Below are 23,705 nucleotides of genomic sequence, written 5' to 3'. Positions count from 1 at the left end.
AAATCTTGCACTCATCATGAGCAGGTGACAAGACACAGATTTGAACAAATGGATACAATTTTACACAGCATGAGGGTTAGAGTTAGGGTTTGAGCTGAGATTAGGTTCTGAGGAAGCATCGCTGGAGCTGAAATGTTAACACTGTTTTTTCTCAACGGATGCAGCCAGACCTGCTGAATTTTTCCGGCAGTTTCTTTCTTTGTTTCAGATTTCCAGCATCTACAGTTGTCTGTTTTATTTAAATGAGAAAAATTTGCCAGATGATTGGGGTATCATTGACTTGGAGATGTAGAAAGAATAGTTACCTATCAATCTTAATTCTCAGACCAGATATGTGAACTTTGATTGGTCTGGGTGCACTCATGGGGATACAGCAGTGGTTGACTGTCTCAACACCCTTTTTTTTTAATAAAAGGTGCAAAACTTTGGCTTTTTTCTTTTGCCCACAGGGTCCTACACTATAGTATCTAGCACACACAAAAGCATCACACTGTGAGCCTGACTATTGATTTTAAATTGGTTTCCAGTGTAACTCTTCGTGCACTCCCACATCAAATGGGGATATATTTTTCTGAGTTTACAAGTACATGCTGACTGAGCATAATTGGCATTCTGGCTGCTGCCACTAGTCAAAGGGAGGTGTTGTTTGATATGGTCCACCAGTCATTGGGACTTATGGCCTACATACCTGGCATTACACCAGCACTGAAACTCACAATGCATTTCTCATTTGTGTGATAGACAAAACAGCTTTGTTGTTTGATGACAGCAACTGTTAGTGGAGAAATCTATTTGAGGATTTACTGCACAGTAGTGGCGTGAAATAGTTAGCTTCATCTGTTGCCAAAATTCTTGAGATTCCTTCTCATTCTGGGGTAATCTTAGAGAGACTAAGCATCACTTTGAGTAAACGGTAGTAGGAGAGGCGCTTTCTGGAGTTGTTGTGATTTAAAATAAATTATTATTTGATCTGGATATATGTTATCATGTAAGATTGTTTTGATATGCTGCACCTCAGTTTCAAGTTTGCACAACAGACAAGCAGGAAGCCTCCAAATCAAGGAGGTGGCCACGGGCACCCAGATGAGCCCGAGTTACACCTGCCTCTTTGGTGGCCATATTGAAGAGTCCCTCTTCAGTACCTATGCAGGCACTGTGCCCCAACTCTTCCGCCGTTACATCAATGACTGCATCGGTGCAGTATCCTGCACCCAGGCTGAACTGGAGCAGTTCATCGACTTCACCCACAACTTCCACCCCGCCCTCAAATTCACTTGGGGTGACAATCTTTGACCTCTTCCATTGCCACAACGAACCACATTGCAAATTGGAGGAGCAACACCTCATCTCGGACGCCTCCATCCCCTTCCTTGACCTCACCATTTCCATTTCCGGTGACAGTCCCAGACGAACATTTACGACAAACCTACAGACTCCCATAACTACCTGACTACATCTCCTCCCACCCACTATCCTGCAAAAACTCCATCCCATTCTCCCAATTCTTCCGCCTCCGTCACATCTGCTCAGACGAGGAGTCATTCCACTCGTGAGAATCCCAGATATCCACCTTTTTCAAACAATGTGCTTTTCGTCTCTCTCTGTCATCCAGACAGCCCTCTGCTGCACCACCTCCATTCCCCGTTCCACTGCTCTAAACCCCCCTCCCAACACAATAAAAACAGAGTCCCCCTCGTCCTCATCTACCACCCCACCAATCCCGCATCCAATGCCTCATCCTTAAACATTTTTGTCAATTCCAAGTAGACCCCACCACCAAGATCATCTTACCCTCTCCACCCCTCTCTGCCTTCTGCAAGGACCGTTCCCTTTGACAGTCTTCGGTTTTCACTACTCTCCCCACCAACCCCCTGAACCCTCAGCTACCTTCCCCTGCAACCAGAAAAGATGCAAAACCTGCCAGCACGTCACCCCACTCACTTCCATCCAGGGCCCCAAACAGTCCTTCTACATCAGAGAGACGTTCATCTGCTCTCTTCCAACCTAGTTTACTGCATCAGGTGCTCCCAATGTGGTCTTCTCTACATTGGGAAGATTGAATGCAAACTGAGGGAACAATTCACTAAGCATCTCAACCAGGCCCACAAGGGCCAACTGGACCTCCCAGTCACCACCCATTTTAATTCCCCTTCCCATTCCCTTTCTGATATGACAATCCTTGGCCTCCTCCATTGCCACAATGAACCACACTGCAAATTGTAGGAGCAACACCTCATCTTCTGCCTGGGCACTCCATAGCCAAAGGACTCAACATTGTGTTCTCCAATTTTAAATAACCTCCCTTCCCATCCCCTCCTCCTGCCTTCCACTCCTCCCTACCACCAACTGGATTCATTCCTCCCATTGACCAAACAGGTTGCACCCTCTAACTGTCTTCACCTATCCTCACTTCATCACCCTGCCCCTACCACCCCCTTTACCTGCAGCTCCCCAACACTCACCCCGAGTCCTGAAGAAGGGTTACACCTGAAACATCGACTTGCTGTGTTCTTCCAGGCTCCTGCCTACCTGCTTTGGATTCCAGCATTAGCAGTTTTTTGTCTGTATCAAGTTTGCACAGTGAGCAGACAGCTTGGGCTTTATTCACAAGGTTGACAATAAAATTGATCTTGTAGCACATGGGACTGTAGTTATCACAATGCATATATTGACCAGCGAATGTTTTAGTAGATGGTAGTTACGAACTTAGTGTCAGTCTTCTCAGTTAATACATCGAGGATAGAAAGTTTATTTGATTGGTCCATTCCATGGTAAATTTGAGCATAGGCTGGAGTTTATTTTCTGATGCAAAGAAATATACTCAGTCCAAATAGCCAAATAGAATAAGAATGGGAAATTCTGAAAGTTCAGTGTCCTCAGAGTGGTCAATGGAATATTTTAAAAGGTTAAAGTGTTCTCAAAATGATTATAAATCATATGCAAATGACCTAAGTCGGTAGCTGATCTCTCCGGGCCTGGAATCTGAAATGTGTTGATGTTGAGGGAATTGGAGTGTTCACACAGGCTAAACTCAAAGACATGCTAACAGCCTCGTCAGCTGAAAGTGATTTTTCTGAGTATGAGACCCAGCTTGGATTATTTGCCATGTAATTTATTAATTTAATAAAATACTGTATACAGTTGTATACAGTCTGATGTTGTCAATAACCACCATAAATAAACCAAGCTTAAGTATCATTTGGGCTAGAATTTGAGAGCACTAACAACTACCTATGGGACAGTTAGCATGGAAAAATCCACTACCACTGGATCCCTTTATAGTTTCAAGTGAAAGATTTCAAATTTTAGCTGGATTGCAACAATTATATCAAACATAACTGAAAACAAAAAAGTGCTGGAGGCGGCACAGTGGCTTAGTGGTTAACACTACTGCCTCACAGCACCAGGGTCTCAGGTTCGATTCCAGCCTCGAGTGACTGTCTGTGTGGAGTTTGCACATTCTCCCCGTGTCTGCGTGGGTTTCCTCCGGGTGCTCCGGTTTCCTCCCACAGTCCAAAGATGTGCAGATCAGGTGAATTGGCCATGCGAAATTGCCCGTAATGTTAGGTGCATTAGTCAGGGGTAAATGTAGGAGAATGGGTCTAGGTGGGTTGCTCTTCGGAGGGTCGGTGTGGACTTGTTGGGCCGAATGGCTTGTTTCCACACTATAGGGAATCTAATCTAATCACAGCAGACCAGACAGCATGCATGGAGAGAAAGCGAGCTAACGTTTCGAGTCTAGATAGAGCTCTGATGAAGAGTCATCTTGACTTGAAACGTTAGCTCTTTTTCTCCATGCATGCTGCCTGATCTACTGTGATCTCCAGCACTTTTTGTTTTCCGTACAGATTCCAACATCTGCAGTAGTTTGCTCCTATATAAAACATACTACTGGTCAGAAATTAACAATATCAGGTTTGTTGCATGTGAAGCAGCATCACTGAACCCTTCATACCAAAGGCTTGTGAGTAAGAATAGATGATAATTCCGTACTGTATCTAGGTAGTAATGCAGGGAGAAACTGAGAATTAAAAGAAATAATTAAAAGCTGCATGAAGAAATAGTATGTTTCCAAACCTTTATTTTTAACAACTGAAGGCTGTCACATTTGTGTCAGCTCACAATACTGATCCTCATGATCTACTTGTGTTCTTCAGTATCCAAGATAATTTAAAATGACAGTAATTTTCATAGCAATTAACTTGTACATGACAGTAAATATTTTATAGAAACAGCACAGATCAGAAGATTTTGGGCTGTGAATTTCTATCTACTATGTAATAGGTTGTCACAAAATGTTACATTTATATTATCCCAGCCTGATATCTATAAAAGCTCAAAGAATTCAGGCAGCAGTGTCAACAATGTTCAAATTAGCACAATGATAATGTCACATAATATGATAAAGGGTGTTATCAAGATGAAAATGGAATTTCATCTCCACAAGAACTTGGTAATAGTTACTCGTATTAACACTAACATGGACAGACCAGTGAATGAGGCCAAAGAATGCAGACTGGGGACAACGGACAGAAAGGATTGTCAGCTTAGTTCAAGACACAAAAAAAGTGTATGTGGGTAAAGGGTAATAATTCAAAGTAACAGAAGATGCTCTCCAAGGATATGTGCTGGAATCACTATTATTTGCAATTTACATAATGGTATGGATCTTGGGGGTGGAGGGAAAGATCAAATTACAGAAAAACGTTAATAAATTGCAGAATGTGCAAATAATTGGTAAATGAAGTTAAACACAGTCTGCTACTACATTTGGTCGAAAGAAATAGGAGTTCACTTACTATTTAGAAGTGAGATGGTATAGAAGAGTAAGGGAATCTTGGACAACAAGTACACCTTTCATTAAAAATTTCATCACAGGTTAATAAGACCATTAAATAAATATTTTATTTCTGGAGGGATAGAATTGAAAAGTAGTGAATAAAACTGGATCATTACCCATAGAGGAAATATTTTCAGTGCTAAAGGAAAAATACAGGTGAGTAGCATTAAGTAAATTGCTTTTGTAAAGTGCCAGCATGGATATGATGGGCTGAATTACTTACTTCATACTATAACAATTGTATCATTCCATTGTCTGTGCAAACTTGGATAGCCCGCATTTAAAGCAGTGAGTGCAGTTCTAGTTGTTCTATTATATAAAGTTAATAGAGGAACTAGAGAGAAGAATTACAAGAAAGATACCAGAAAATGTGTGCGAAGGAAAGGGTGAACAAGCCTGATCTCTTTTCTGTTGAACAAAGAACCTGTGGGGGTAACACTACAGAGATATTTAAAATTCTTAAAGGTTTCAAAAGACTATTTTAAAATTTCTGGTAAAGAGTACAACTAGACACCATCAATGCAAGACAGTCACCATACAATCCTACAGTGAATTGAGAATTTTGTTTTCACCCAAAAAAGTGAGAAAATGAAATTTTCAAGCACATGAAATGGTTGAAGCAAAAATTACCAATGCTTGTAAGGAAGGATATACAGGCATATGACAAAGAAGGAAATAAAGGGTTATGATCATATGTTTAGATGAGGAAAAGTGGATGAAGGCTCTTGTGAAGCATAAATGCCAACATGAACTGGACAAATTGAATCATCTGATTTTGTGGTCTATATTCTATAACTAGTTTGTGGGACAGTTTACCAATTTTGCCACAAGTTCACAATATTAGTGGATTCAATTTTGCTGGTGCTGCCTTTATCATGAATGGTGCTTAAGGTGATACCAGTATTAACCATAAATTAAGGCTAAGTGCATACAACTGTGGATACAGACGGATTATTACTTAACTATATAAAAGAGGACTTTGGTGGTGTATTATAGAGTGAGAAGCATTTAACGCACTTAAGTATGATTATTATTTACAACAGTATTTGTATTCTCAATATTATTTATAACTTTTAATGTTGTGAATAAATCTTAAACCTGAGTGAAAATTGACTGGTCTCCTTCACCAGCTGGTTGCCAGAAGTTTAACAATCAAGTTGTCTGTCCACTTGTAATTGTAGACAATTTTGTACTGATTTGATACAACTGGCTGGCTTGCTGGGCTATGTCATACAGTTGTTCAGAGTCCAACATATTGTTATGGAAATAGAGTCATGTATGAGGCAGGCCAGGTGAGGAAAGAAATTGTTCTTTTCTGAAGGGAATTAGTAACTCAGATCAGTTTTAACAACAATCTGGTTATTTCATGGTCTGCATTTTATTCCAGATTATTTAATTAATTTTTAGAATCTATTGCCACAAGTGAATTTAAACACAAACAGGGCTATGGACATAGAGTGAGTTTAGGTTTGGCTTGCTTTAAAAAAAACATGATAGAGACATGTTCGGTTCAATGACCTTTTTCTGTTCTGCAAATTTTAATGTATTTTATTTGCATATGAATGTCATTGGATGAAAGACAGAATGATCATAAATCAATGACAAAAGCATTTGCAATGTTAAATCTCATATTGATGCCAGCATTAATGGCTCTTATTGAAACATGAGTTCCGTTACTGAGTATACTAGAGCATCCCCTTGGGCCAAGAGAAAAATAACACCTCACTGAGTGATTTTGATGATTTGATTACTAATAAGAAACGCCCATGCATTTGATCAGAATAAAACCATTTGCTGTAAGTTTAGAATGTTAAAGTTCCTGTGAAAATCGAACATGATAAGCATTTTAATAATAAAGACAGTCACATACCCCAGCCAAGGCAGAGAAAGCGTTTCCTTATAAGCCTGGTCCTAATTTTTCCCAGAACAGCAAGATAGGATTGCCAGGCTTCTGTCAACACCCAACAGAAGGATGAGAGGAAAAAGAAATGCAGAAAAGCTGCTGTCATCATGCACACTCCCTGGAGAAAATCAGGAAAAAACTTTTAAGGAACATAGAGTGTGAAATGTCTCACAAAACCAACAAGAGTCTGGTGAGTTCTGAACAAAACAGATGGAAATAATCAACATTAATCTTTATTATACTTCACTGTAATACTAACATAAACTAATTTTGTTGGCTGATCACTATAATATGCATATTTAGGTCAGTGCTCTGCAAGGTGAATTAGGGTTACTCCCCTTCTAAAATACTTTGTTGTTTACTTGAACCAGATTGAACTAAATAAAATAGGAATTACTTTGAATGTTATATATTGCATTTAAATAAATTAATGAGGGAAAACCTTCTTTGGTCCATATTATTAATGGAATCTTGACTTCATTTTTCAACGACTTTGTGATTTCAGAAGCAATGTCGAACAAAGCAATTTTCAACACAATTAAGAAATTGCTCGATGTAATGACCAGACAAATTGCTCTTCTGCAGTTTTTTGGATTAAATTAAAAATTTAAGATAGGTGGATTACACTGTCAATATTACAAACACAAATTTCTGCAATAAAAAACATGAAAGAAAGCCAAAATTTCTCAAATTCAAAAGGTTCAGCAGTATTTTGCTTTTGCTCTGCCCCCTATTTTGTCTGATAACCTGCCCAAAAACAAATGTAAAGAAACATAGAAACAGGAATAGACTATTTAGATCCTTGAGCCTGACCCAAGCTTCTTTCAAGAGGCTGACCACGAACATCTTGAACCCAAGTCCCAGCTATATTGATGGAGTTCAGACAGAGGAGCTGTAAATAAAACAATCTATGTGTACGCAGGTTTAATTTGCTTCAAGTACCTTGCAGTTTCAGGCATTGAATCACTGAAGGGTTTGGATGACTAACACAATAGTCATACAGTCAAAGAGATATACAGCATAGAAACAGACCCTTTGGTCCAACTCCTCCACGCTGACTAGATATCTCAACCTAATCTAGTCACATTTGCCAGCACTAGATATCCCTCTAATTCTTTCCTATTCATATGCCCATCCAGATCTCTTTTAAATGTTGCAATCGTACCAGCCTCCAACACTTCCTCCGGCAGCTCATTCCATAGACGCACCATGCTCTGCATGAAAAAGCTGCCCCTTAGGTCCCTTTTATATCTTTTCCTTCTCACCCTAAACCTATGCCCTCTAGTTCTGGATTCCCCCACACAGGGGGAACATACTTTGTCTATTTACCCTATCCATACCCCTCAAGATTTTATAAATATCAATGAGGTCACCCCTCAGCCTTTGACAGTCCAGGGAAAACAGCCCGAGCCTATTCAGAGTCTCCCTATAGCTCAAATCCTCCAACCCTGGCAACATCCTTGTAAATCTTTTCTGAACCCTTTCAAGTTTCACAACATCCTTCCGAAAGGAAGAAGACTAGAGTTGTACCAACGTCCTGTACAGCCACAGCATGACCTCCCAACCCCTGTACTCAATACTCTGACCAATAAAGGAAAGCGTAACAAACGCCTTCTTCACTATCCTATCTCCCTGCGACTCTACTTTCAAGGAGCTATGAACCTGCACTCCAAAGTCTCTTTGTCCAGTATCACTCCCTAGGACCTGACCATTAGATTAGATTAGATTCCCTACAGCATGGAAACAGGCCCTTCAGCCCAACCAGTCCACACCGACTCTCCAAAGAGCAACCTACCCAGACCCATTTTCCCTCTGACTAATGCACCTAACACTATGGGCAATTTAGCACGGCCAATTCACCTGACCTGCACATCTTTTGGGCTGTGGGAGGAAACTGGAGCACCTGGAGGAAACTCACGCAGACACGGTGAGAATGTACAAACTCCACACAGACAGTCACCCGAGGCTAGAATTGAACCTGGGACCCTGGTGCTGTGAGGCAGCAGTGTTATGCACTGAGCCACTGTGCCACCCTTAAGTGTATAGATCCTGCTAAGATTTACTTTCCCAAAATGCAGCACCTTGCATTTACCTAAATTAAACTCCATCTGCCATTTCTCAGCCCATTGGCTCATCTGATCAAGATCTCATTGTTATCTGAGGTAACCTTCTTCGCTGTCCACTACACCTCCAATATTGGTGTCATCTGCAAACTTACTAACTATACCTCTTATGCTCATATCCTAATCATTTATATAAATGATAAAAAGTAGTGGACCCAGCATCGATCCACGTGGCACTCCACTAGTCAAAGGCCTCCAGTCTGAAACACAACCCTCCACCACCACTCTCTGTCTTCTACCTTTGAGCCAGTTCTGCATCCAAATGGCTAGTTCTCCCTGTATTCCATGAGATCTAACCTTGTTAACCAGTCTCCCATGGGGAACCTTGTCTGAAGCCTTATTGAAGTCCAAATAGATCATGTCCACTGCTCTGGCCTCATCAATCTCTTTGTTACTTTTTCAAAATAATCAAGTTCGTGAGACATGATTTCACATGCATACAGCCATGTTGACTATCCCTGATCAGTCCTTGTCTTTCCAAATATGTGCAAATCCTGTCTGTCAGGATTCCCTTCAACAACTTGCCCACCCACCACCGACATCAGGCTCACCGGTCTCTTGTTCCTTGGCTTGTCTTTACCACCTATCTTAAATAATGGTACTGTGTTTGCCAACCTCCTATCTTCTGACACCTCACCTGTGACTATTGATGCCAGTTTGCAGTGAATTGAATTTTTTGTTAAACAGTGGTTTGAACATAATCACAAGTAAGAAATCAATTCTTTTATTAAAAGCTATCATTTAAATACATCCATCTGTTACAGCAGGGTTCATTGTGTTACGAACTGAGGGCTGACACCTGTCTGATAAGTAAAAGTGAAACATCCAGAGAAGCTCACCTCACCTCGTAATCTGATAAAAATAGTGTGAAAAGTAGTGTAGCCTACTTCTTATCCCCAATCTGTTATAAAGGGGTGGGTAATGAAATGGAATCCCTTTACCAACTCGATAATTAACAAGTAACAATTTGTTTATCTAACTCCAGCAGTGAACAACTTAGCAGAGTTACTAACAAACCCTCTCTAACTCCCTATTCCCGAGTAAGACAAGATTCTAATAATATGCTGTTCCAATTACACAGATCTCACTTATACACTTTGAAGTAATAAGAAATCAATAATTAAAACTTAGTCTCTCAAAGTTCACACAGAAAGTGTCTTCCTGAACTTTCTGTCATCTTCCTCTGTCCAAAATGCCTTCTCAATCGTCTTCTGATGTCAGGAATTTCTTTCTTCTGGAATATTATGCAAATGTGCCATGGTACATGTTATATATAGATGGTGCTTTTTTTTTAAAGAGACCGTGGAGATTTCTTGTGAGACCTCCATATTTATTTCTTAGATAACAGGTTTGCTCTCACTTGAGATGACATTTGGCTCGCGCCCCTCTGTTCAATTGCCCCTGTCTTTATATCTATGCTGACATATTAATTTCTTAACAACCAGATCGGTTCAAGGTGGTCAACACCATCAGATTTAAATTTAATTGGCTTTCAATCTCTAAGTGCTTACTTTAAATTAATTGGCTAAATTTGAAAATACTTGTTGTCATGGTAAAAATGCTGCTGGCTGTTCGATGCAAAATGTTTCAGTCTGTGCACCTGCACGTTAAATGCTGCTCAGACATCCATTTTAACTCTAAGAACCCAAAAAACACCATCTTTTAAAGGGACCACACATTTCCCCCATTTTACAATTTTACCATTTTTATGCACTAACTTTGCAACAATTATAGTAGGTAAGTGGGCATATAAGTGTAATATGTTAGCATGAAGAGGCATAATATGAGAACTTATTTAATACAGAATTCAACAGGCAGATTATGGTTTGTGAAATTTCTGAGGTGGCATGAACATAGTTGTTCAAAAATCTGTCATGATTCTGTGAAAATCACGAAGGAGTTGGCCAAGCCTATCTCTGCAATGGAGCCAGCTACGTCGGGAGTGCTGGATGCAGGCTTATGACCCTAACTAGGCTGTAATCCTAAAGGGTCCAGTGAAAACCAGAAACTCCAGAAGTGAGGTGATTAATCTGGGAATTGGGTCTCAGCAGTTATTTTTAAAAAGCTCCCAAGTCAACATAACACTATGAAATTTTGATCCATAATATCACCACCACACAAACTCTGTTTCTGTTTAAAATGTACTGTGCAATTTTATATTTTTAAAAAAACTTGAAATAATTGGCTATTGGTTGAAGAATTTGTGGCAATTGTTTTGAGCAGGGTAGCTTGTGATGATATGCCTATAGTTCACAGCAAAATTGAAATTAGATACAATGATATCACCTAGTGCTTAGTGTTCATTAACAGGAAACACTGGGCTGGATATCCAAAGTGGGATAAGTAACCAACACACTGATGAATCCTGTGCCTGAAAAATATTGCTCTGGTGTGACTATTTTAAGTGTAACTTATCTGATTGGGTATTAGGTAACATTGGCAGTCAAGTAGCATGGTGCTAAAGCAGGTGGCAACCTGCTAGCGGTTACTGATGCCTTGCTGAGGACAGCACGCAGCATAAATGGGCAGAGGATAAAGATGATGTGAATTAGCCATGGAAACTAACTGAAGTACAGCACTCGATGCTGTGCATGTTACCTCTCAAATTACACAACCCACATGGAAACAAATGTCAATTTGAATATCGTGCCTTAACATGTAGCAGACTGTTTGCCTTTGTCTATAAAAAACACTGAAAATCCCATGCTGTTCCAGATATGGAGCTTAGAGAGCCATTAATCTGTGACAAGGGGAATCTCCCTTTCTTTCTTTACAGTGAGCCCTTTGAAAACTGCCAACTGTTGTTGTGGATCAATGGGATTCAATGTTGTCCTCCAGAAAAGTTATTTTAAAATCAAACCTGAGTCTGTTACATTGCCAATAGCAAGTGAAAATCCAGCCTCATTTGATTAAACATTCAGCATATGCAGCAAGAAATAACAATAATTTAGAACATTAGCTTTCACTGTTTAAGAAAACAAGCACTTTCAAAGCAGCACTTACACATTATAAAAATGGATACAAGCAATCTGAACCTGAGCTGCTTGTCAATTTAAGAAGATTACGCTATCGTTTATTTTCTAGAGTACTTGGTAACCACAATGTAACATCACATTTATACACCATACTCCAAACATTTTGGAGAAAAACAAATTCATTACTTCCCCACTTTGGCTCTTTAAATCTAATGGTGAAGAGGGCTATCTGAATGGAATAATTAATTTCAGGTGGCAGTAAAAAGCAGCAATGGAATTACATGGGTTGCGCATGGCACCACAAGCAATACACACTTACATACAGTTCAAGAGTATTTAGAAATACTGGGCTTCTAGTTTATGATGCAAAACAAAAACAGAAGTTTCTGGAAAAGCTCAGCAGGTCTGACAGCATCTGTGAAGAGAAATCAGAGTTCACGTTTCAGGTTTGATGACCTTTTCTCAGAACTGCTGAACTTTTCCAGCAACTTCTGTTTTTGTTTCTGATTTACAGCATCCACAGTTTTATTGTTTTTTCCAGTTACTGCTATTGGCTGAATGAGTAGAAAATCTGTTTTAGTCCCAATTCCCTGGAGTTTCCTTAGATTGGAAACAGACAATGTTCTACATCGTATGTCAGCTGCATCTTTATTAGGTTGCAAAAGTAAAGCTGCAAGACCACATTTATTTCTGCTTGTTTTTAAATGTGAGAAATGAGCCACATTGTGTAAAAAAGCACTGATATTTGTGGTCTAGTTCTTTAATATTTGAGGTTAAACTCTCTTTTTCTGCAGGTTGAACATGACAAGCCTTTACCAGCATGTTTATTGTTCAAGGAGGGATGTGAGAGCTACCAACATTAACTCTCCAACCAGTTTTTACTTATTCATGTAGAGAAACAACTAATCTCCACTTACTGTCACCAAGCATGTCTGAGTGTGAGGAATTGATGCTGTGCCATTTTACTGCTGTTCTAGCACTGCTGTGCTAATTCTAGCTCCCAAAGCAAGGCCAAAAGACAATAACTACAAAAGGTAAGAAAAGATCACTCCAGAATCTGGTCAAATTATTTTATCTGCAAACTAACAGATAACATTAGTTCTGTGCTTGTCCGATTGAGTGTGACTGCTCTTGCCTAATTTGATTCCTCTTCACCCAGTCAAAACTGGAGAACCTTCTGCAATAGCTTCTCTTTCTCCTTCTGCACCATCATCTCTGCAGCTTCACAGAAATTTCCATGCCTTCTTCGTTTTTCTCAACTACATGCTGCCCTTCAGTTACATTAACTGAAGCTCAACTTCAGACTCCATATTTACACTGATAACACCTCATGTTATAATCCTGAATAAGACTCTCAAATTTATGTTATGATCATTTTAGGACTCATAGAACGCAAGACCAGTGACATGGAATTTCCTATGTGGACAATCATACTCATGAGTGAGGGATTGCTGATGACTTTAAATACTATAAGACAACATTTAACTTTAGTATTTTAACTTCTATGTTTGTTTCTAAACTGAAACATTGCTTTAATTTTTTGGTTTCGTATCGTATTGGCAATACGTGGCTCACGGCTTGATTGGTCTGGAAATTTAAATAGAAAGTGGGCACATGTGTCTGCTGGCTATTTAACAGTTCTGACATTAACTTGTTTCTGTTGGTTTTCCAAACTGTTTGAATTCCAGGGCTGTGTAATTTTCAGTGGGGATTCTAAGGGTCTGCAAATAAGATCTTGGAGTCTTTTATATGTAGGTATCATTGTTCATCTGTAGGCTTCCACCATGGTGTGATATCTGTGAATCACTTCTTTGTAAATAGTCACTCCTGTTAACTTAGATTTGTTCTGGTCTGTCATAGATGCAAAGATGGACTTTTTACTGAGAGAAGAGTTCTTATGATATTTAGCTCCCTTAACATAAGAGTGAGACGTGGGTAACGTAGAAGGATTCAGCAGAAATTTATACATATCTCGTTATCTGCATACATTATAATCACAGGCTTGGGTAGGTCTGGGCTAAAGCTAAACAATTTGAAGTAATCTGCAGCATGTTTCGTTCATGTGCGCCATGTTGCAAGTGGACTCAGCATGAAGAAGACTGAATCTTTAAACCATCAGATTACATGCCATGATACAGTGATGTCACCTTGAGCACATCCCTCAAATGTACAATGTGTACTAATTGTAAGACATAACACAACACATGCAGTGAGTATAATTAAACTGCAGAGAATTATGAACCTACTCTTTCTTATGTACCTTTCCTTTAAATGCTGGACAATATATCAACAAAAACATTTTTTTGAGAATCTTTTCATAAACTTGATCTAATCAAGTTACATTAAAGTTTTCTTTAAAAAACATCCTGACAAACTTGTATTTTTTTCTTGTACCGTAAGTTTTAAACTTTTCTGGTGCAATTGCAAAACGATTTTTTGAAGGCTTATTTTTAGCTGTTCTTAGATATTCCTAGAAATCCTTAGACGTACTTGGATAGTGATAAATAATACTGAACTCAATTCTATTAGATTCAGTATTGTATCTTAGCTTTGAGCATAGCTGCACACTCATTCACTTAGAGTACTGCTTGTTAATTTATATTAATAAAATGGTAAAATTACTAAATTGTCTCTTTAAATTTTACTGTTAGAACTGGAATTAATTTTAATATCTTATGTAGTCAAGTGGGACAGTAAATTTTCTTAAGGGAAAAATCCTAGGCCCTTAAAATATCTAGAACATTTAAAGCATGGTTAGTGTTCATTAAAATTCAACAAGTCTTTTGAAGGATGGAAACTTTCTACTGCTGTGAGCTGTTTATCTAAACCTTGTAAACCCAGAACTAGGTGTTTATGGAACTGGCTAACTTGAACTCAGCAGGCACAAGTTATCAAGGAAATACTTCTGATCTAAGTTAGCTCTGAATAAGAGTTGAAAGCTACAGATCATTTCATTCCTACCCATTTTTATGTTTGAAAGACTGCATTGATAGTGCTGGCAGTGCTAGATTGCTTACCAACTACTAAACAGACTCATTAGAAGTTTTTCTAGCTATTCTGATTTTGTTATGAAAAGTAATACTGGCCGGTTCCTTTAACACTGCAAAGAGCTATAGTCATACTATATAGTCTTTTCTAATGCCAAGTGATCTCATTCATAATGAAAAGTTGTCCCACCAACTTTCCAGAGACTAATGAACCAAGTGAGAACAAGTATTAATAATTGCGTGGTTTACCTTCATAATATGCTGTTTTGGTGACACTTGGAAGGATCACTTAGAAAATTATAGTTGTCTCAAAGTAAAAAATGACATCAATGCAATAGTGAGAAAGGATAATGGCACAGGAAATCTAGATGTAAAATTAGTCTGGGTGGAGGTAAGAAGCAACAAATTGCAGAAAGTATTTTGTGAGGAGTTGTTTATAGGCATGCAAAGAGTAGTGTAAAGTAGCGGATGTTATTAAACAGGAAAAAAGGAATGTATACAACAAGGGTGCAACAGTAATCATGGCTTATTTAAACAACGTGTGGACGGTGCAAGCTACATTAGCAATGACACTGTCATAGATGAATTCCTGGAGTTTATGATGGAGTTTTAGACCAGTAACTTGAGGAAACAACTTGGACACAGGCTATCCTAAATTTGTTTTTGTGTAACAAAAAAGTTAAATACTAATATTGTCATGAGAGGTCTTTTGACAATAATATGATAAATTCATCTTTAGGACAGAAAGTGAAGGAGTCCAATTGAAAACTAGTGACCTAAGACTGAAACAACAAACTGAAGATGAATTGGTTGTGTTAGACTGAATAAGTCCAGCATCAGAGTGCATAGTGATGTTTAATATTTATTATGCATGTATTGAGGAAATTATTCATTCCTTTGGGTGAAGGAACACAACAGGAAAAGTGGCTCAATCATAGTTAATAAAAGAAAATTAGGACAATATTAGATCCAAAAAAAGTCATGCAAAGTTTCCAGAAAGAGGAGCAAGTCTGAGGTCTTGGAGTGGTTTAGAATTCATCAAAGGATCCAGAGGGATAAAATAGATTATGCGAGGAAAATTGCAACGTACACAAAAACAGACTGGAAGAGCTTCTAGATGAATTTAAAAAGTAAAAGATTAATGAAGACAAATTAGGTCCTTACAGTCTGAAATTGATATTGTGATCAAGGAAATAGTAGAACAATTAAACAACTGTGTATTTTCTGTATTCATAGATGAAGACACAACACATTCTTGAAGTGTGAGGAAAGCAAGGGTATTTTGTGAAGGAGGAATTGAAGAAAATTAATGTTAGTAAAACAAAGTGCTATAGAAATTAATAGGACTGAAATCTTATAGATATCCAGGGACTGATGATATCCAGGGCCTGATGATATCCATCTCAGGTTTCTAAAGGAGGTGACGATAGAAATAATGATCACATTCATTGCCATCTTCCAAAACCCAATTGATTGTGGAATACTCCCAACAAATTTGAGGGTGGAAATTGTAACCCCAGTGTTTTAAAAAGAAGGGAGGGAGAATGTTGTGAATTACAGATTAACTACTTTACCATCAGTGGGACTGAAAATGCTGGACTCTATTATACAGGGTGTGACAAAACACCTAAAGAATTGCCAACAGTATGATAAAAGTCAACATGGATTTATGAAAAGGAAATCATGCTTCATAAACCTACTGGAGTTTTTTGAAAACCCTAACAAGTGGAATGGATGAAGGAGGACCAGTGGATGTGGTGTATTTGAATACTTCGAAAACTTTTGGAAAAGGTCCCAGATAAAAAGTTATTGTGTAATATCAAAACACATGGGACTGGGGTAATGAACTGGTATGGACTGAGAATTGGTCGGTTGACAGGAATCATAAATGAAGGAATAAATAGTCATTTTCAGCATGGAAGGAAGTGATAAGTGGGGTACTGCCGATATTTATGCATGGGCATCAGATTATCACAATATGTGTCAATCAATCAGATGGGGGATTGAATGTAACTTTTCCAAGTTTGCTGATGACACAAAATTAGTGAGGAATGTAAGTGATAGGGAAGACATAAAGAGGTTGCAGGGTGATTTAGATAAGTTGACTGAGTGAGTAAATGCAGTGTAATGTGAATAAATGTGTAGTTCTCTGCTTCAGAAGAAATAAAAGGAGGGCAGAGAACTACTTAAATGGTGACAGGTTGGGAAAGGAACTTGGACATTAGACATTGAAAACAAGCATGCAAATGCACCAAACAGTTTCGAAGGCAAAAGATATTTATTACGAAATAGTTGGAGTACAGGAACAGGGAGGCCGAGCCACAGTTTCTACAGGGTATTGGTAAGACCCTACCTGGTATATTGTGTGAAGTTTTGATCTCTTACTTAAAGAAAACATCTATGCCACAGAGGAAATGCAGGAAATATTCAACAGAGTTATTCCCAGGATGGCAGGTTTGCATGAGGAGTGGTTGAGTTGACTGGGCCTATATCTGTTAGTGTTCAGAGGCATGACAAGTTCTCTAACTGAAATATATAACATTCTGACAGGCTAGATGGAAGGATGATATTTTCCTTGCTGGGGGTCTAGTATAAGGGATCACAGACTGAGGGTATGTGATAGGCCATTTTCAGACTGAGTTAAGGAGAACGCTTTTTACTGAGGGTGGTAAGTGTGGAATTCTCCACCACAGAATGCACAAAGTCATTGAAATTCTTCACATTTAAGAAAGAAATTGATTTCAAGAAGTTAAAATTGTCATGATAAAATGCTGCAGATAATATAAAGATAAAGAACCGCAAATGTTGAAAATATGAAGAAAAAAATTAAGAGCGCTGGAGAAATACAGGATTGTACAGCGAGAGAGTGGAGTTAATGTTTCGACAAAGGGTCAAAGGACTTTAAATTTTAACTCTGTTTTCTCTCTTCACATGCTGCCAAATCTACTATTTCTCCAGTCCTCCCACTGCTTTTGTTTCTTATGGCCTTAGTCTTTGCAAACTACTGCCTCATCTTCACTTCCCTTTTCTCTCCAAAGTGCTTGAATGTGTTACAGCATCCCAAATCTATGTCCATTTTTCTTTGAGCTTCGTCTAGTCAACTTTCCAGTCAGATTTACGACTCTGCCATAGTACCAAAATGATTCTCATCAAGGTCATAAATGCCAACCTGTGTGGCTGTGACAATGGAAACTATCTTTCCTTAACTGTATGATATCAGATCAATATGAATTTACCAATGACCTTGGATCATTATTTTCAGTAGGTTTGCTTCACCACAGTTAACTTATTTGTGCTATAAACACTCTATTTTGCTATTACCTTGCTGTGTATCTGAGTTTGACCAACCAAAATGAGGATGTTTGATGCCATTATAGACAGGCAAAAGTTGAGTAGAATAATGGATCGCTCTGATTTTATGAATCTGTGGAAACATAATTAAAAACAAATCATAAAAATTAGATAATATATGCAGCATAATTTGATTAGAAACTTTTATGCAATTAAACATTTACATGGAATTACATACAATTTACAGCAGAGAAAATCAGTCTGCCTAATGGATTCATGCTAGTCCTTATAATCCACATAAGCTTCTTTACATGCTAATTCATTTAACCTTATCAACATATTATTTTCCTCACTTCTCCATTTACTTTGCTAGCTTCACCTGAAATATATCTCTTTTTCTCAATGACTCCATGTTCTACATCTTGGGGACAGAAGGATGTTCTATGTTGGAGGCTCAGCGGCAGGCTAAAGTATTTAATAAGTATTTTGTATCAGTGTTTCCCAAGAAAGTAGACACTGACAAAGTATTGGCTGAAATGGAAATTGAGAGGTAATGGATGGGAGAAAACTAGAGAGAAGAGGGTACTGGAATGTTTAATTATGCCTGAAATGAATACATTGCTTGCATCAGGTTATTTAAAAAAGTGGAAGTGAAGACACCAGAACGGTTTAGCATAATCCTCCAATCTTCCTTTGATATAGGGGATGAGCCGGAGGTTTGTAGAGTAAATGTGACACCCTTATTCAAGAATCAATTGTTACTTTAAGAATTCTTCAGAAGAGCAGTCAGGTGTTACATTTCAGGCAGTGTACTCTGATCATTGTCTACCAGAATGGCTGGAGCAAGTGAAAGAGGTAGGTGTACATAATGGAGGATGGGAAGATGGGTGGGACCTTATGCCAACTGGTCTGGCTATTATATTTGTAATATATACCTTCTTGCTGCTGGGGAAAGTTTCATTTTAGTGGTTACTGGACAAACATGAAAGTAAACAGAAATAAAATTTGCATAAGGTAACTTCCTGTCATCTGCTTCAATAAGCTGCAGAATGGATCATTTTCGTTACAATTTCACATGATGGACAGTACTGAATATTTTTCATATTTATAAAATGGATACTTGTGCAACAAAAATTAAGATCCCAAGTTCAATTCTTTGTCATGTTCCTATGGGATATGCTATTTTGATATGAATGAACTGTGAATTTCATAGTCATTTGATAAGATTGGGTAATCAGCAGATGAGTCTAACTGCTTAATGCCAGTAGCATAAACCACCTTAATTAGCATCAATAGAGAGAAGGCTGTTAATCTAAGTCTCCACCAATCATTTTATTCTCTCTTTGCATATTATTTCAGTTCTCTCAGCCTGATAAGTATGGTCATGCTCATCAGTTGGTTGACTCTGATATTGTAATCTCAGTCACTATTTTGCTCAAAGAAGAACGTTTCAACTAAAAAAAACTGCTAAGATCACTTCATTTCTGACTGTCTAAATGGAATCCTGAATAGTGAACTGCAATACTGTTGATAGCAGTAACTACTCTTTAAATGAGACTGATGAAAAACTTTTAAGTCAAATCCTGATTGTGATGGATGTTAAGAGTTTGGATTTTTAATGTCAAAGACCATTATCACAAGTGGACTTTGTGTGCCCTATTAACTAACGCACCCTTATCTGTTCATTTTTGATGAAGGTTCATTATTGTTACTAATAAGAAACTTTGGTTCAACATGACAGAGCAATGAACAACTTTAAGTTTGACTTGTATTTCTATATCATGAGAGATTTAAAAAGGGGAGAGGTAGTTTCAGGTTTTAATTCTGAGAATGATACTAGGTTGGCTGGAAAATTCATAGAATCTTACTAAAAAGAAGAGTCCCTTTGGCCAATCAAGTGCATACGATCAAAACTCAAATCTTGAACAAATAGAGCAAAAGTGTTCTGCAGACTGGGTGACTGCCTTGCAGAACACCTTCACTCTGTCCATAGGAAATAACCCTGACCTTCCAGTTATTTAACATTTCAAATAAATGGTTTTGTTCTTATGCTAACATTTCTGTCCTGGGCATGCCCTTCAGCCCAACAAGTCCACACCGACCCTGCGAAGAGTAACCCACCCCTATATTTACCCCTGACAAATGCACCTATCACTATGGGCAATTTAGCATGGCCAATTCATCTTTGGACTGTGGGCGGAAACCAGAGTGTCCAGAGGAAACCCACACAGACAGAGGGAGAATGTGCAACCTCCACACAGAAAGTCGCCCAAGGCAAGAATCGAACCCGGGTCCCTGGCACTGTGAGGCAACAGCACTAACCACTGAGCCACCATGTCTGTTCTCTAAGTCTCTTTTATTTTTTGCCACTGCCACACTCCCAATTTCCCTACAGTTGTCTTGTCTGTTTTGCTCTTAGTAGTGAGGACTAATTTTCTTCCTTTTATGACTTAAATGATAGTTTTATATCTTTTCTCTCTGGCTCCACGGTTAACAATCATTTTGTCTTATGTACTGGCCTTCTGCCTCTGTCAAAAGCATATATAAAAATATTTTCCAATATTTTTCAGTACTGTAGAAGTGATAATGGACTCAAAACATCAACTCTGCTTCACTCTCCACAGATATTACCAGACCCATTAAGTTTCTCCAGCATTTGCTGTGATAATTTTCAGATTTCCAGCCTCTGCAGTATTTTGATTAGATTAGATTAGATTACTTACAGTGTGGAAACAGGCCCTTCGGCCCAACAAGTCCACACCGCCCCGCCGAAGCGTAACCCACCCATACCCCTACATCTACATATACCCCTTACCTAACACTATGGGCAATTTAGCATGGCCAATTCACCTGGCCTGCACATCTTTGGACTGTGGGAGGAAACCGGAGCACCCAGAGGAAACCCACGCAGACATGGGGAGAACGTGCAAACTCCACACAGTCAGTGGCCTGAGGTGGGAATTGAACCCGGGTCTCTGGCGCTGTGAGGCAGCAGTGCTAACCACTGTGCCACCGTGCCGCCCAATTTTGCTTTCATCTGAGTGAATACCAGAGATGGAAGATAGAATCCAGACCTCATATTGTTTTATTGTATTACATTTCTGAATTCATGGATAGATGAATAAATTCTCTGTCAAACTTAGGGACAGACTCTAAAGCCACTGACAAATTTGTTTAATGTGCAGATAAGTGAACAGCATCCAGTACAAACAAACAGTCTACTCACTCTAATTATGAATTTATTTATTCTCTTGTAATACCACCGAGTATAGTATTAATTCTTGAAACTTGATCACTCAGTTATGTGGTTAGAAATTACTATAGTCAGATTTAGTTCAATATTTCTGTTGGCTTTAAATTCCCTCAGTGACAGAGATTAGGTCACAATATATAAATATATCGCAAGGTTTGTGAAGGTTTGAAGCTCAGATTGAGGTTTAGGGTGTAGGTTTGCTCGCTGAGCTGTAGGTTTGATATCCAGACGTTTCATTACCTGGCTAGGTAACATCATCAGTGGCGACCTCCAAGTGACGCGAAGCTGTTGTCTCCTGCTTTCTATTTATATCTTTCTCCTGGATGGGGTTCCTGGGGTTTGTGGTGATGTCATTTCCTGTTCGTTTTCTGAGGGGTTGATAGATGGCATCTAGATCTATGTGCTTGTTTGTGGCGTTGTGGTTGGAGTGCCAGAGAATTCCTAGAGGCCTGGCACTCCAATCACAAAGCCATAAACTAACACATAGATCTAGATGCCATCTATCAACCCCTCAGAAAACGAACATCACCACAAACCCCAGGAATCCCAACCAGGAGAAAGATATAAATAGAAAGCAGGAGACAACAGCTTCCCTTCACTTGGAGGTCACCACTGATGATGTTACCTAGCCAGGTAATGAAACATCTGGATATCAAGCCTACAGCTCAGCGAGCAAACCTACACCCTATATAAATATATGTACATATAGTGGAAAAGTATGAAACAAGAAACTATCTTTCATGAATTACTTAGTCATAATTCATTGCTTGTCAGTTGCCTAACATGCTTGTCTCCATTCACTTTGCAAAATCTATGATGGCTGCAAATTGAGGCAACAACTGTCAAAAAATACTATTCAGCAGAATAAAACTAGTGTGTCTGCAGTATGCATCAACATCAGTTACAAAGGAGCCAGTCCAACCTGCCTATGCTGTTTATTCTTGTGGTTTGAAGGAAGTAAAAATTTGAGTGATGAAATATCAAAGATGCAAATGGTTCACTGTAGTCACAAGCACTTAAAAGGTGTCTTGTTTTTAACTAAATCACTATAATCTTTGATAAAAGGGTTAAGTAATACTCCAGCACAAAGTTATAACAAGAACATGGTGTACAGGATCAAACACAAAAAAAAATTACTATTGTGCAGTTTTAACATTTGGCATTTTGTATGCCATTACTAAGTTGATAATACAGTACCTCCAAAAAGCAGCATATACAGCAAGCAATGTTAAGAGAGCCATACAGGCAATTCCACATCCGATCATCAGTGGGACAGATGGTACTCCTGTAAATTCCATGGTCTGAAAGTAAATCATTATGGAAAATCAGATTTTCTTTGAATGTAATAAGCTTTGCTAAGATTTGCACAGCTATTAATACAGAATAATATAGATATTAACATTCAGGTCGAAACCTATTACACTACAATATTACTTATTTTTCACACTCCTCAGATTCTTATGTAGGAATATTGGTACAACAAATCTCCAGCAGCAGTAAGATGAAGAGGAAGTTAATCTATTTTTGATTATGTTGATTGAGAGATAAACAATGTCAAATCAAACAAAGTAATTCTCTAATTTTCAATTGGGATGAACACCTCACTTAGGAGATAGCATCTCCAATAGCACATACTCTGTTTTCCAACATGGTGTATGAGCTCAAACATAAAAAAAAACAAATACTATAAATGTTAGAAACCTGAAATAAAACTAGAAAATGCTGCAAATACTCAGAAGGTCAAGCAGCATCTGCTTCCATAGCAGTGCTTTTGCTATGTTTTTCTTTCTCTGAACTGAGATTCTCCCTGCTGTCATTGACAGAACCCTGACAGTGTCTGTCCCATTTTCTATACTTCTGTTCAAATCAATACTTTGAGTCTGTTTTCATAGAGAAAGACACAATATGTCTCCCTGAAATAATTAAGGTCTAGTAAGATTATGGAAATGAAATAAATTATTAGTAAAAATACAGCATTGAAAAAAATTAATGGGAAAGTAAATAAAATTCCAGTAACCCTAGATGGTTGAAAGAAATATCTCTACAGAGATAGTGGATGCTTTGGTGATCATTTTTCAAAATTCTATTAATTCTGCAACAGTGCAGATTGTGAATATTGTGAATGTGCCATTATTTAAGAAAGGAAGGGAAGAGAGAAAACTTAAAATTACAGACCTATTAGATTAATGTCAGTGGTGGGGAAAATATTATAATCTATTATACATACTGGGAATTTATAAAATAATTCTCTGACTGGACAACATAGATTTATGAAGGAGAAATTATGTTTGATAAATCTGATTTTTTTTAGGATATTACCAATAGAGTTAATA

The 23,705-nt window shown here is 38.3% G+C and overlaps 1 protein-coding gene across 9 annotated transcripts in view; it reads right to left on the bottom strand.

Moving 5' to 3' along the window:
- adgrb2 (adhesion G protein-coupled receptor B2) overlaps nt 1-23,705 on the bottom strand; it is a 758,374-nt gene that overhangs the window by 131,058 nt on the left and 603,611 nt on the right. For all 9 annotated transcript variants that reach the window (XM_072548607.1, XM_072548608.1, XM_072548609.1 and 6 more), the window contains 3 exons: nt 22,570-22,673; nt 18,150-18,252; nt 6,711-6,861 (listed from right to left, as the gene is read on the bottom strand). In XM_072548607.1, the coding sequence (XP_072404708.1) occupies nt 6,711-6,861; nt 18,150-18,252; nt 22,570-22,673 (358 nt within the window). The remainder of the gene's footprint in view (nt 1-6,710; nt 6,862-18,149; nt 18,253-22,569; nt 22,674-23,705) is intronic.

The sequence above is a fragment of the Chiloscyllium punctatum genome, chromosome 27 (assembly GCF_047496795.1).
Source record: "Chiloscyllium punctatum isolate Juve2018m chromosome 27, sChiPun1.3, whole genome shotgun sequence".
Classification (NCBI taxonomy): domain Eukaryota; kingdom Metazoa; phylum Chordata; class Chondrichthyes; order Orectolobiformes; family Hemiscylliidae; genus Chiloscyllium; species Chiloscyllium punctatum.
This window is presented reverse-complemented; position numbering and strand designations above follow the sequence as displayed.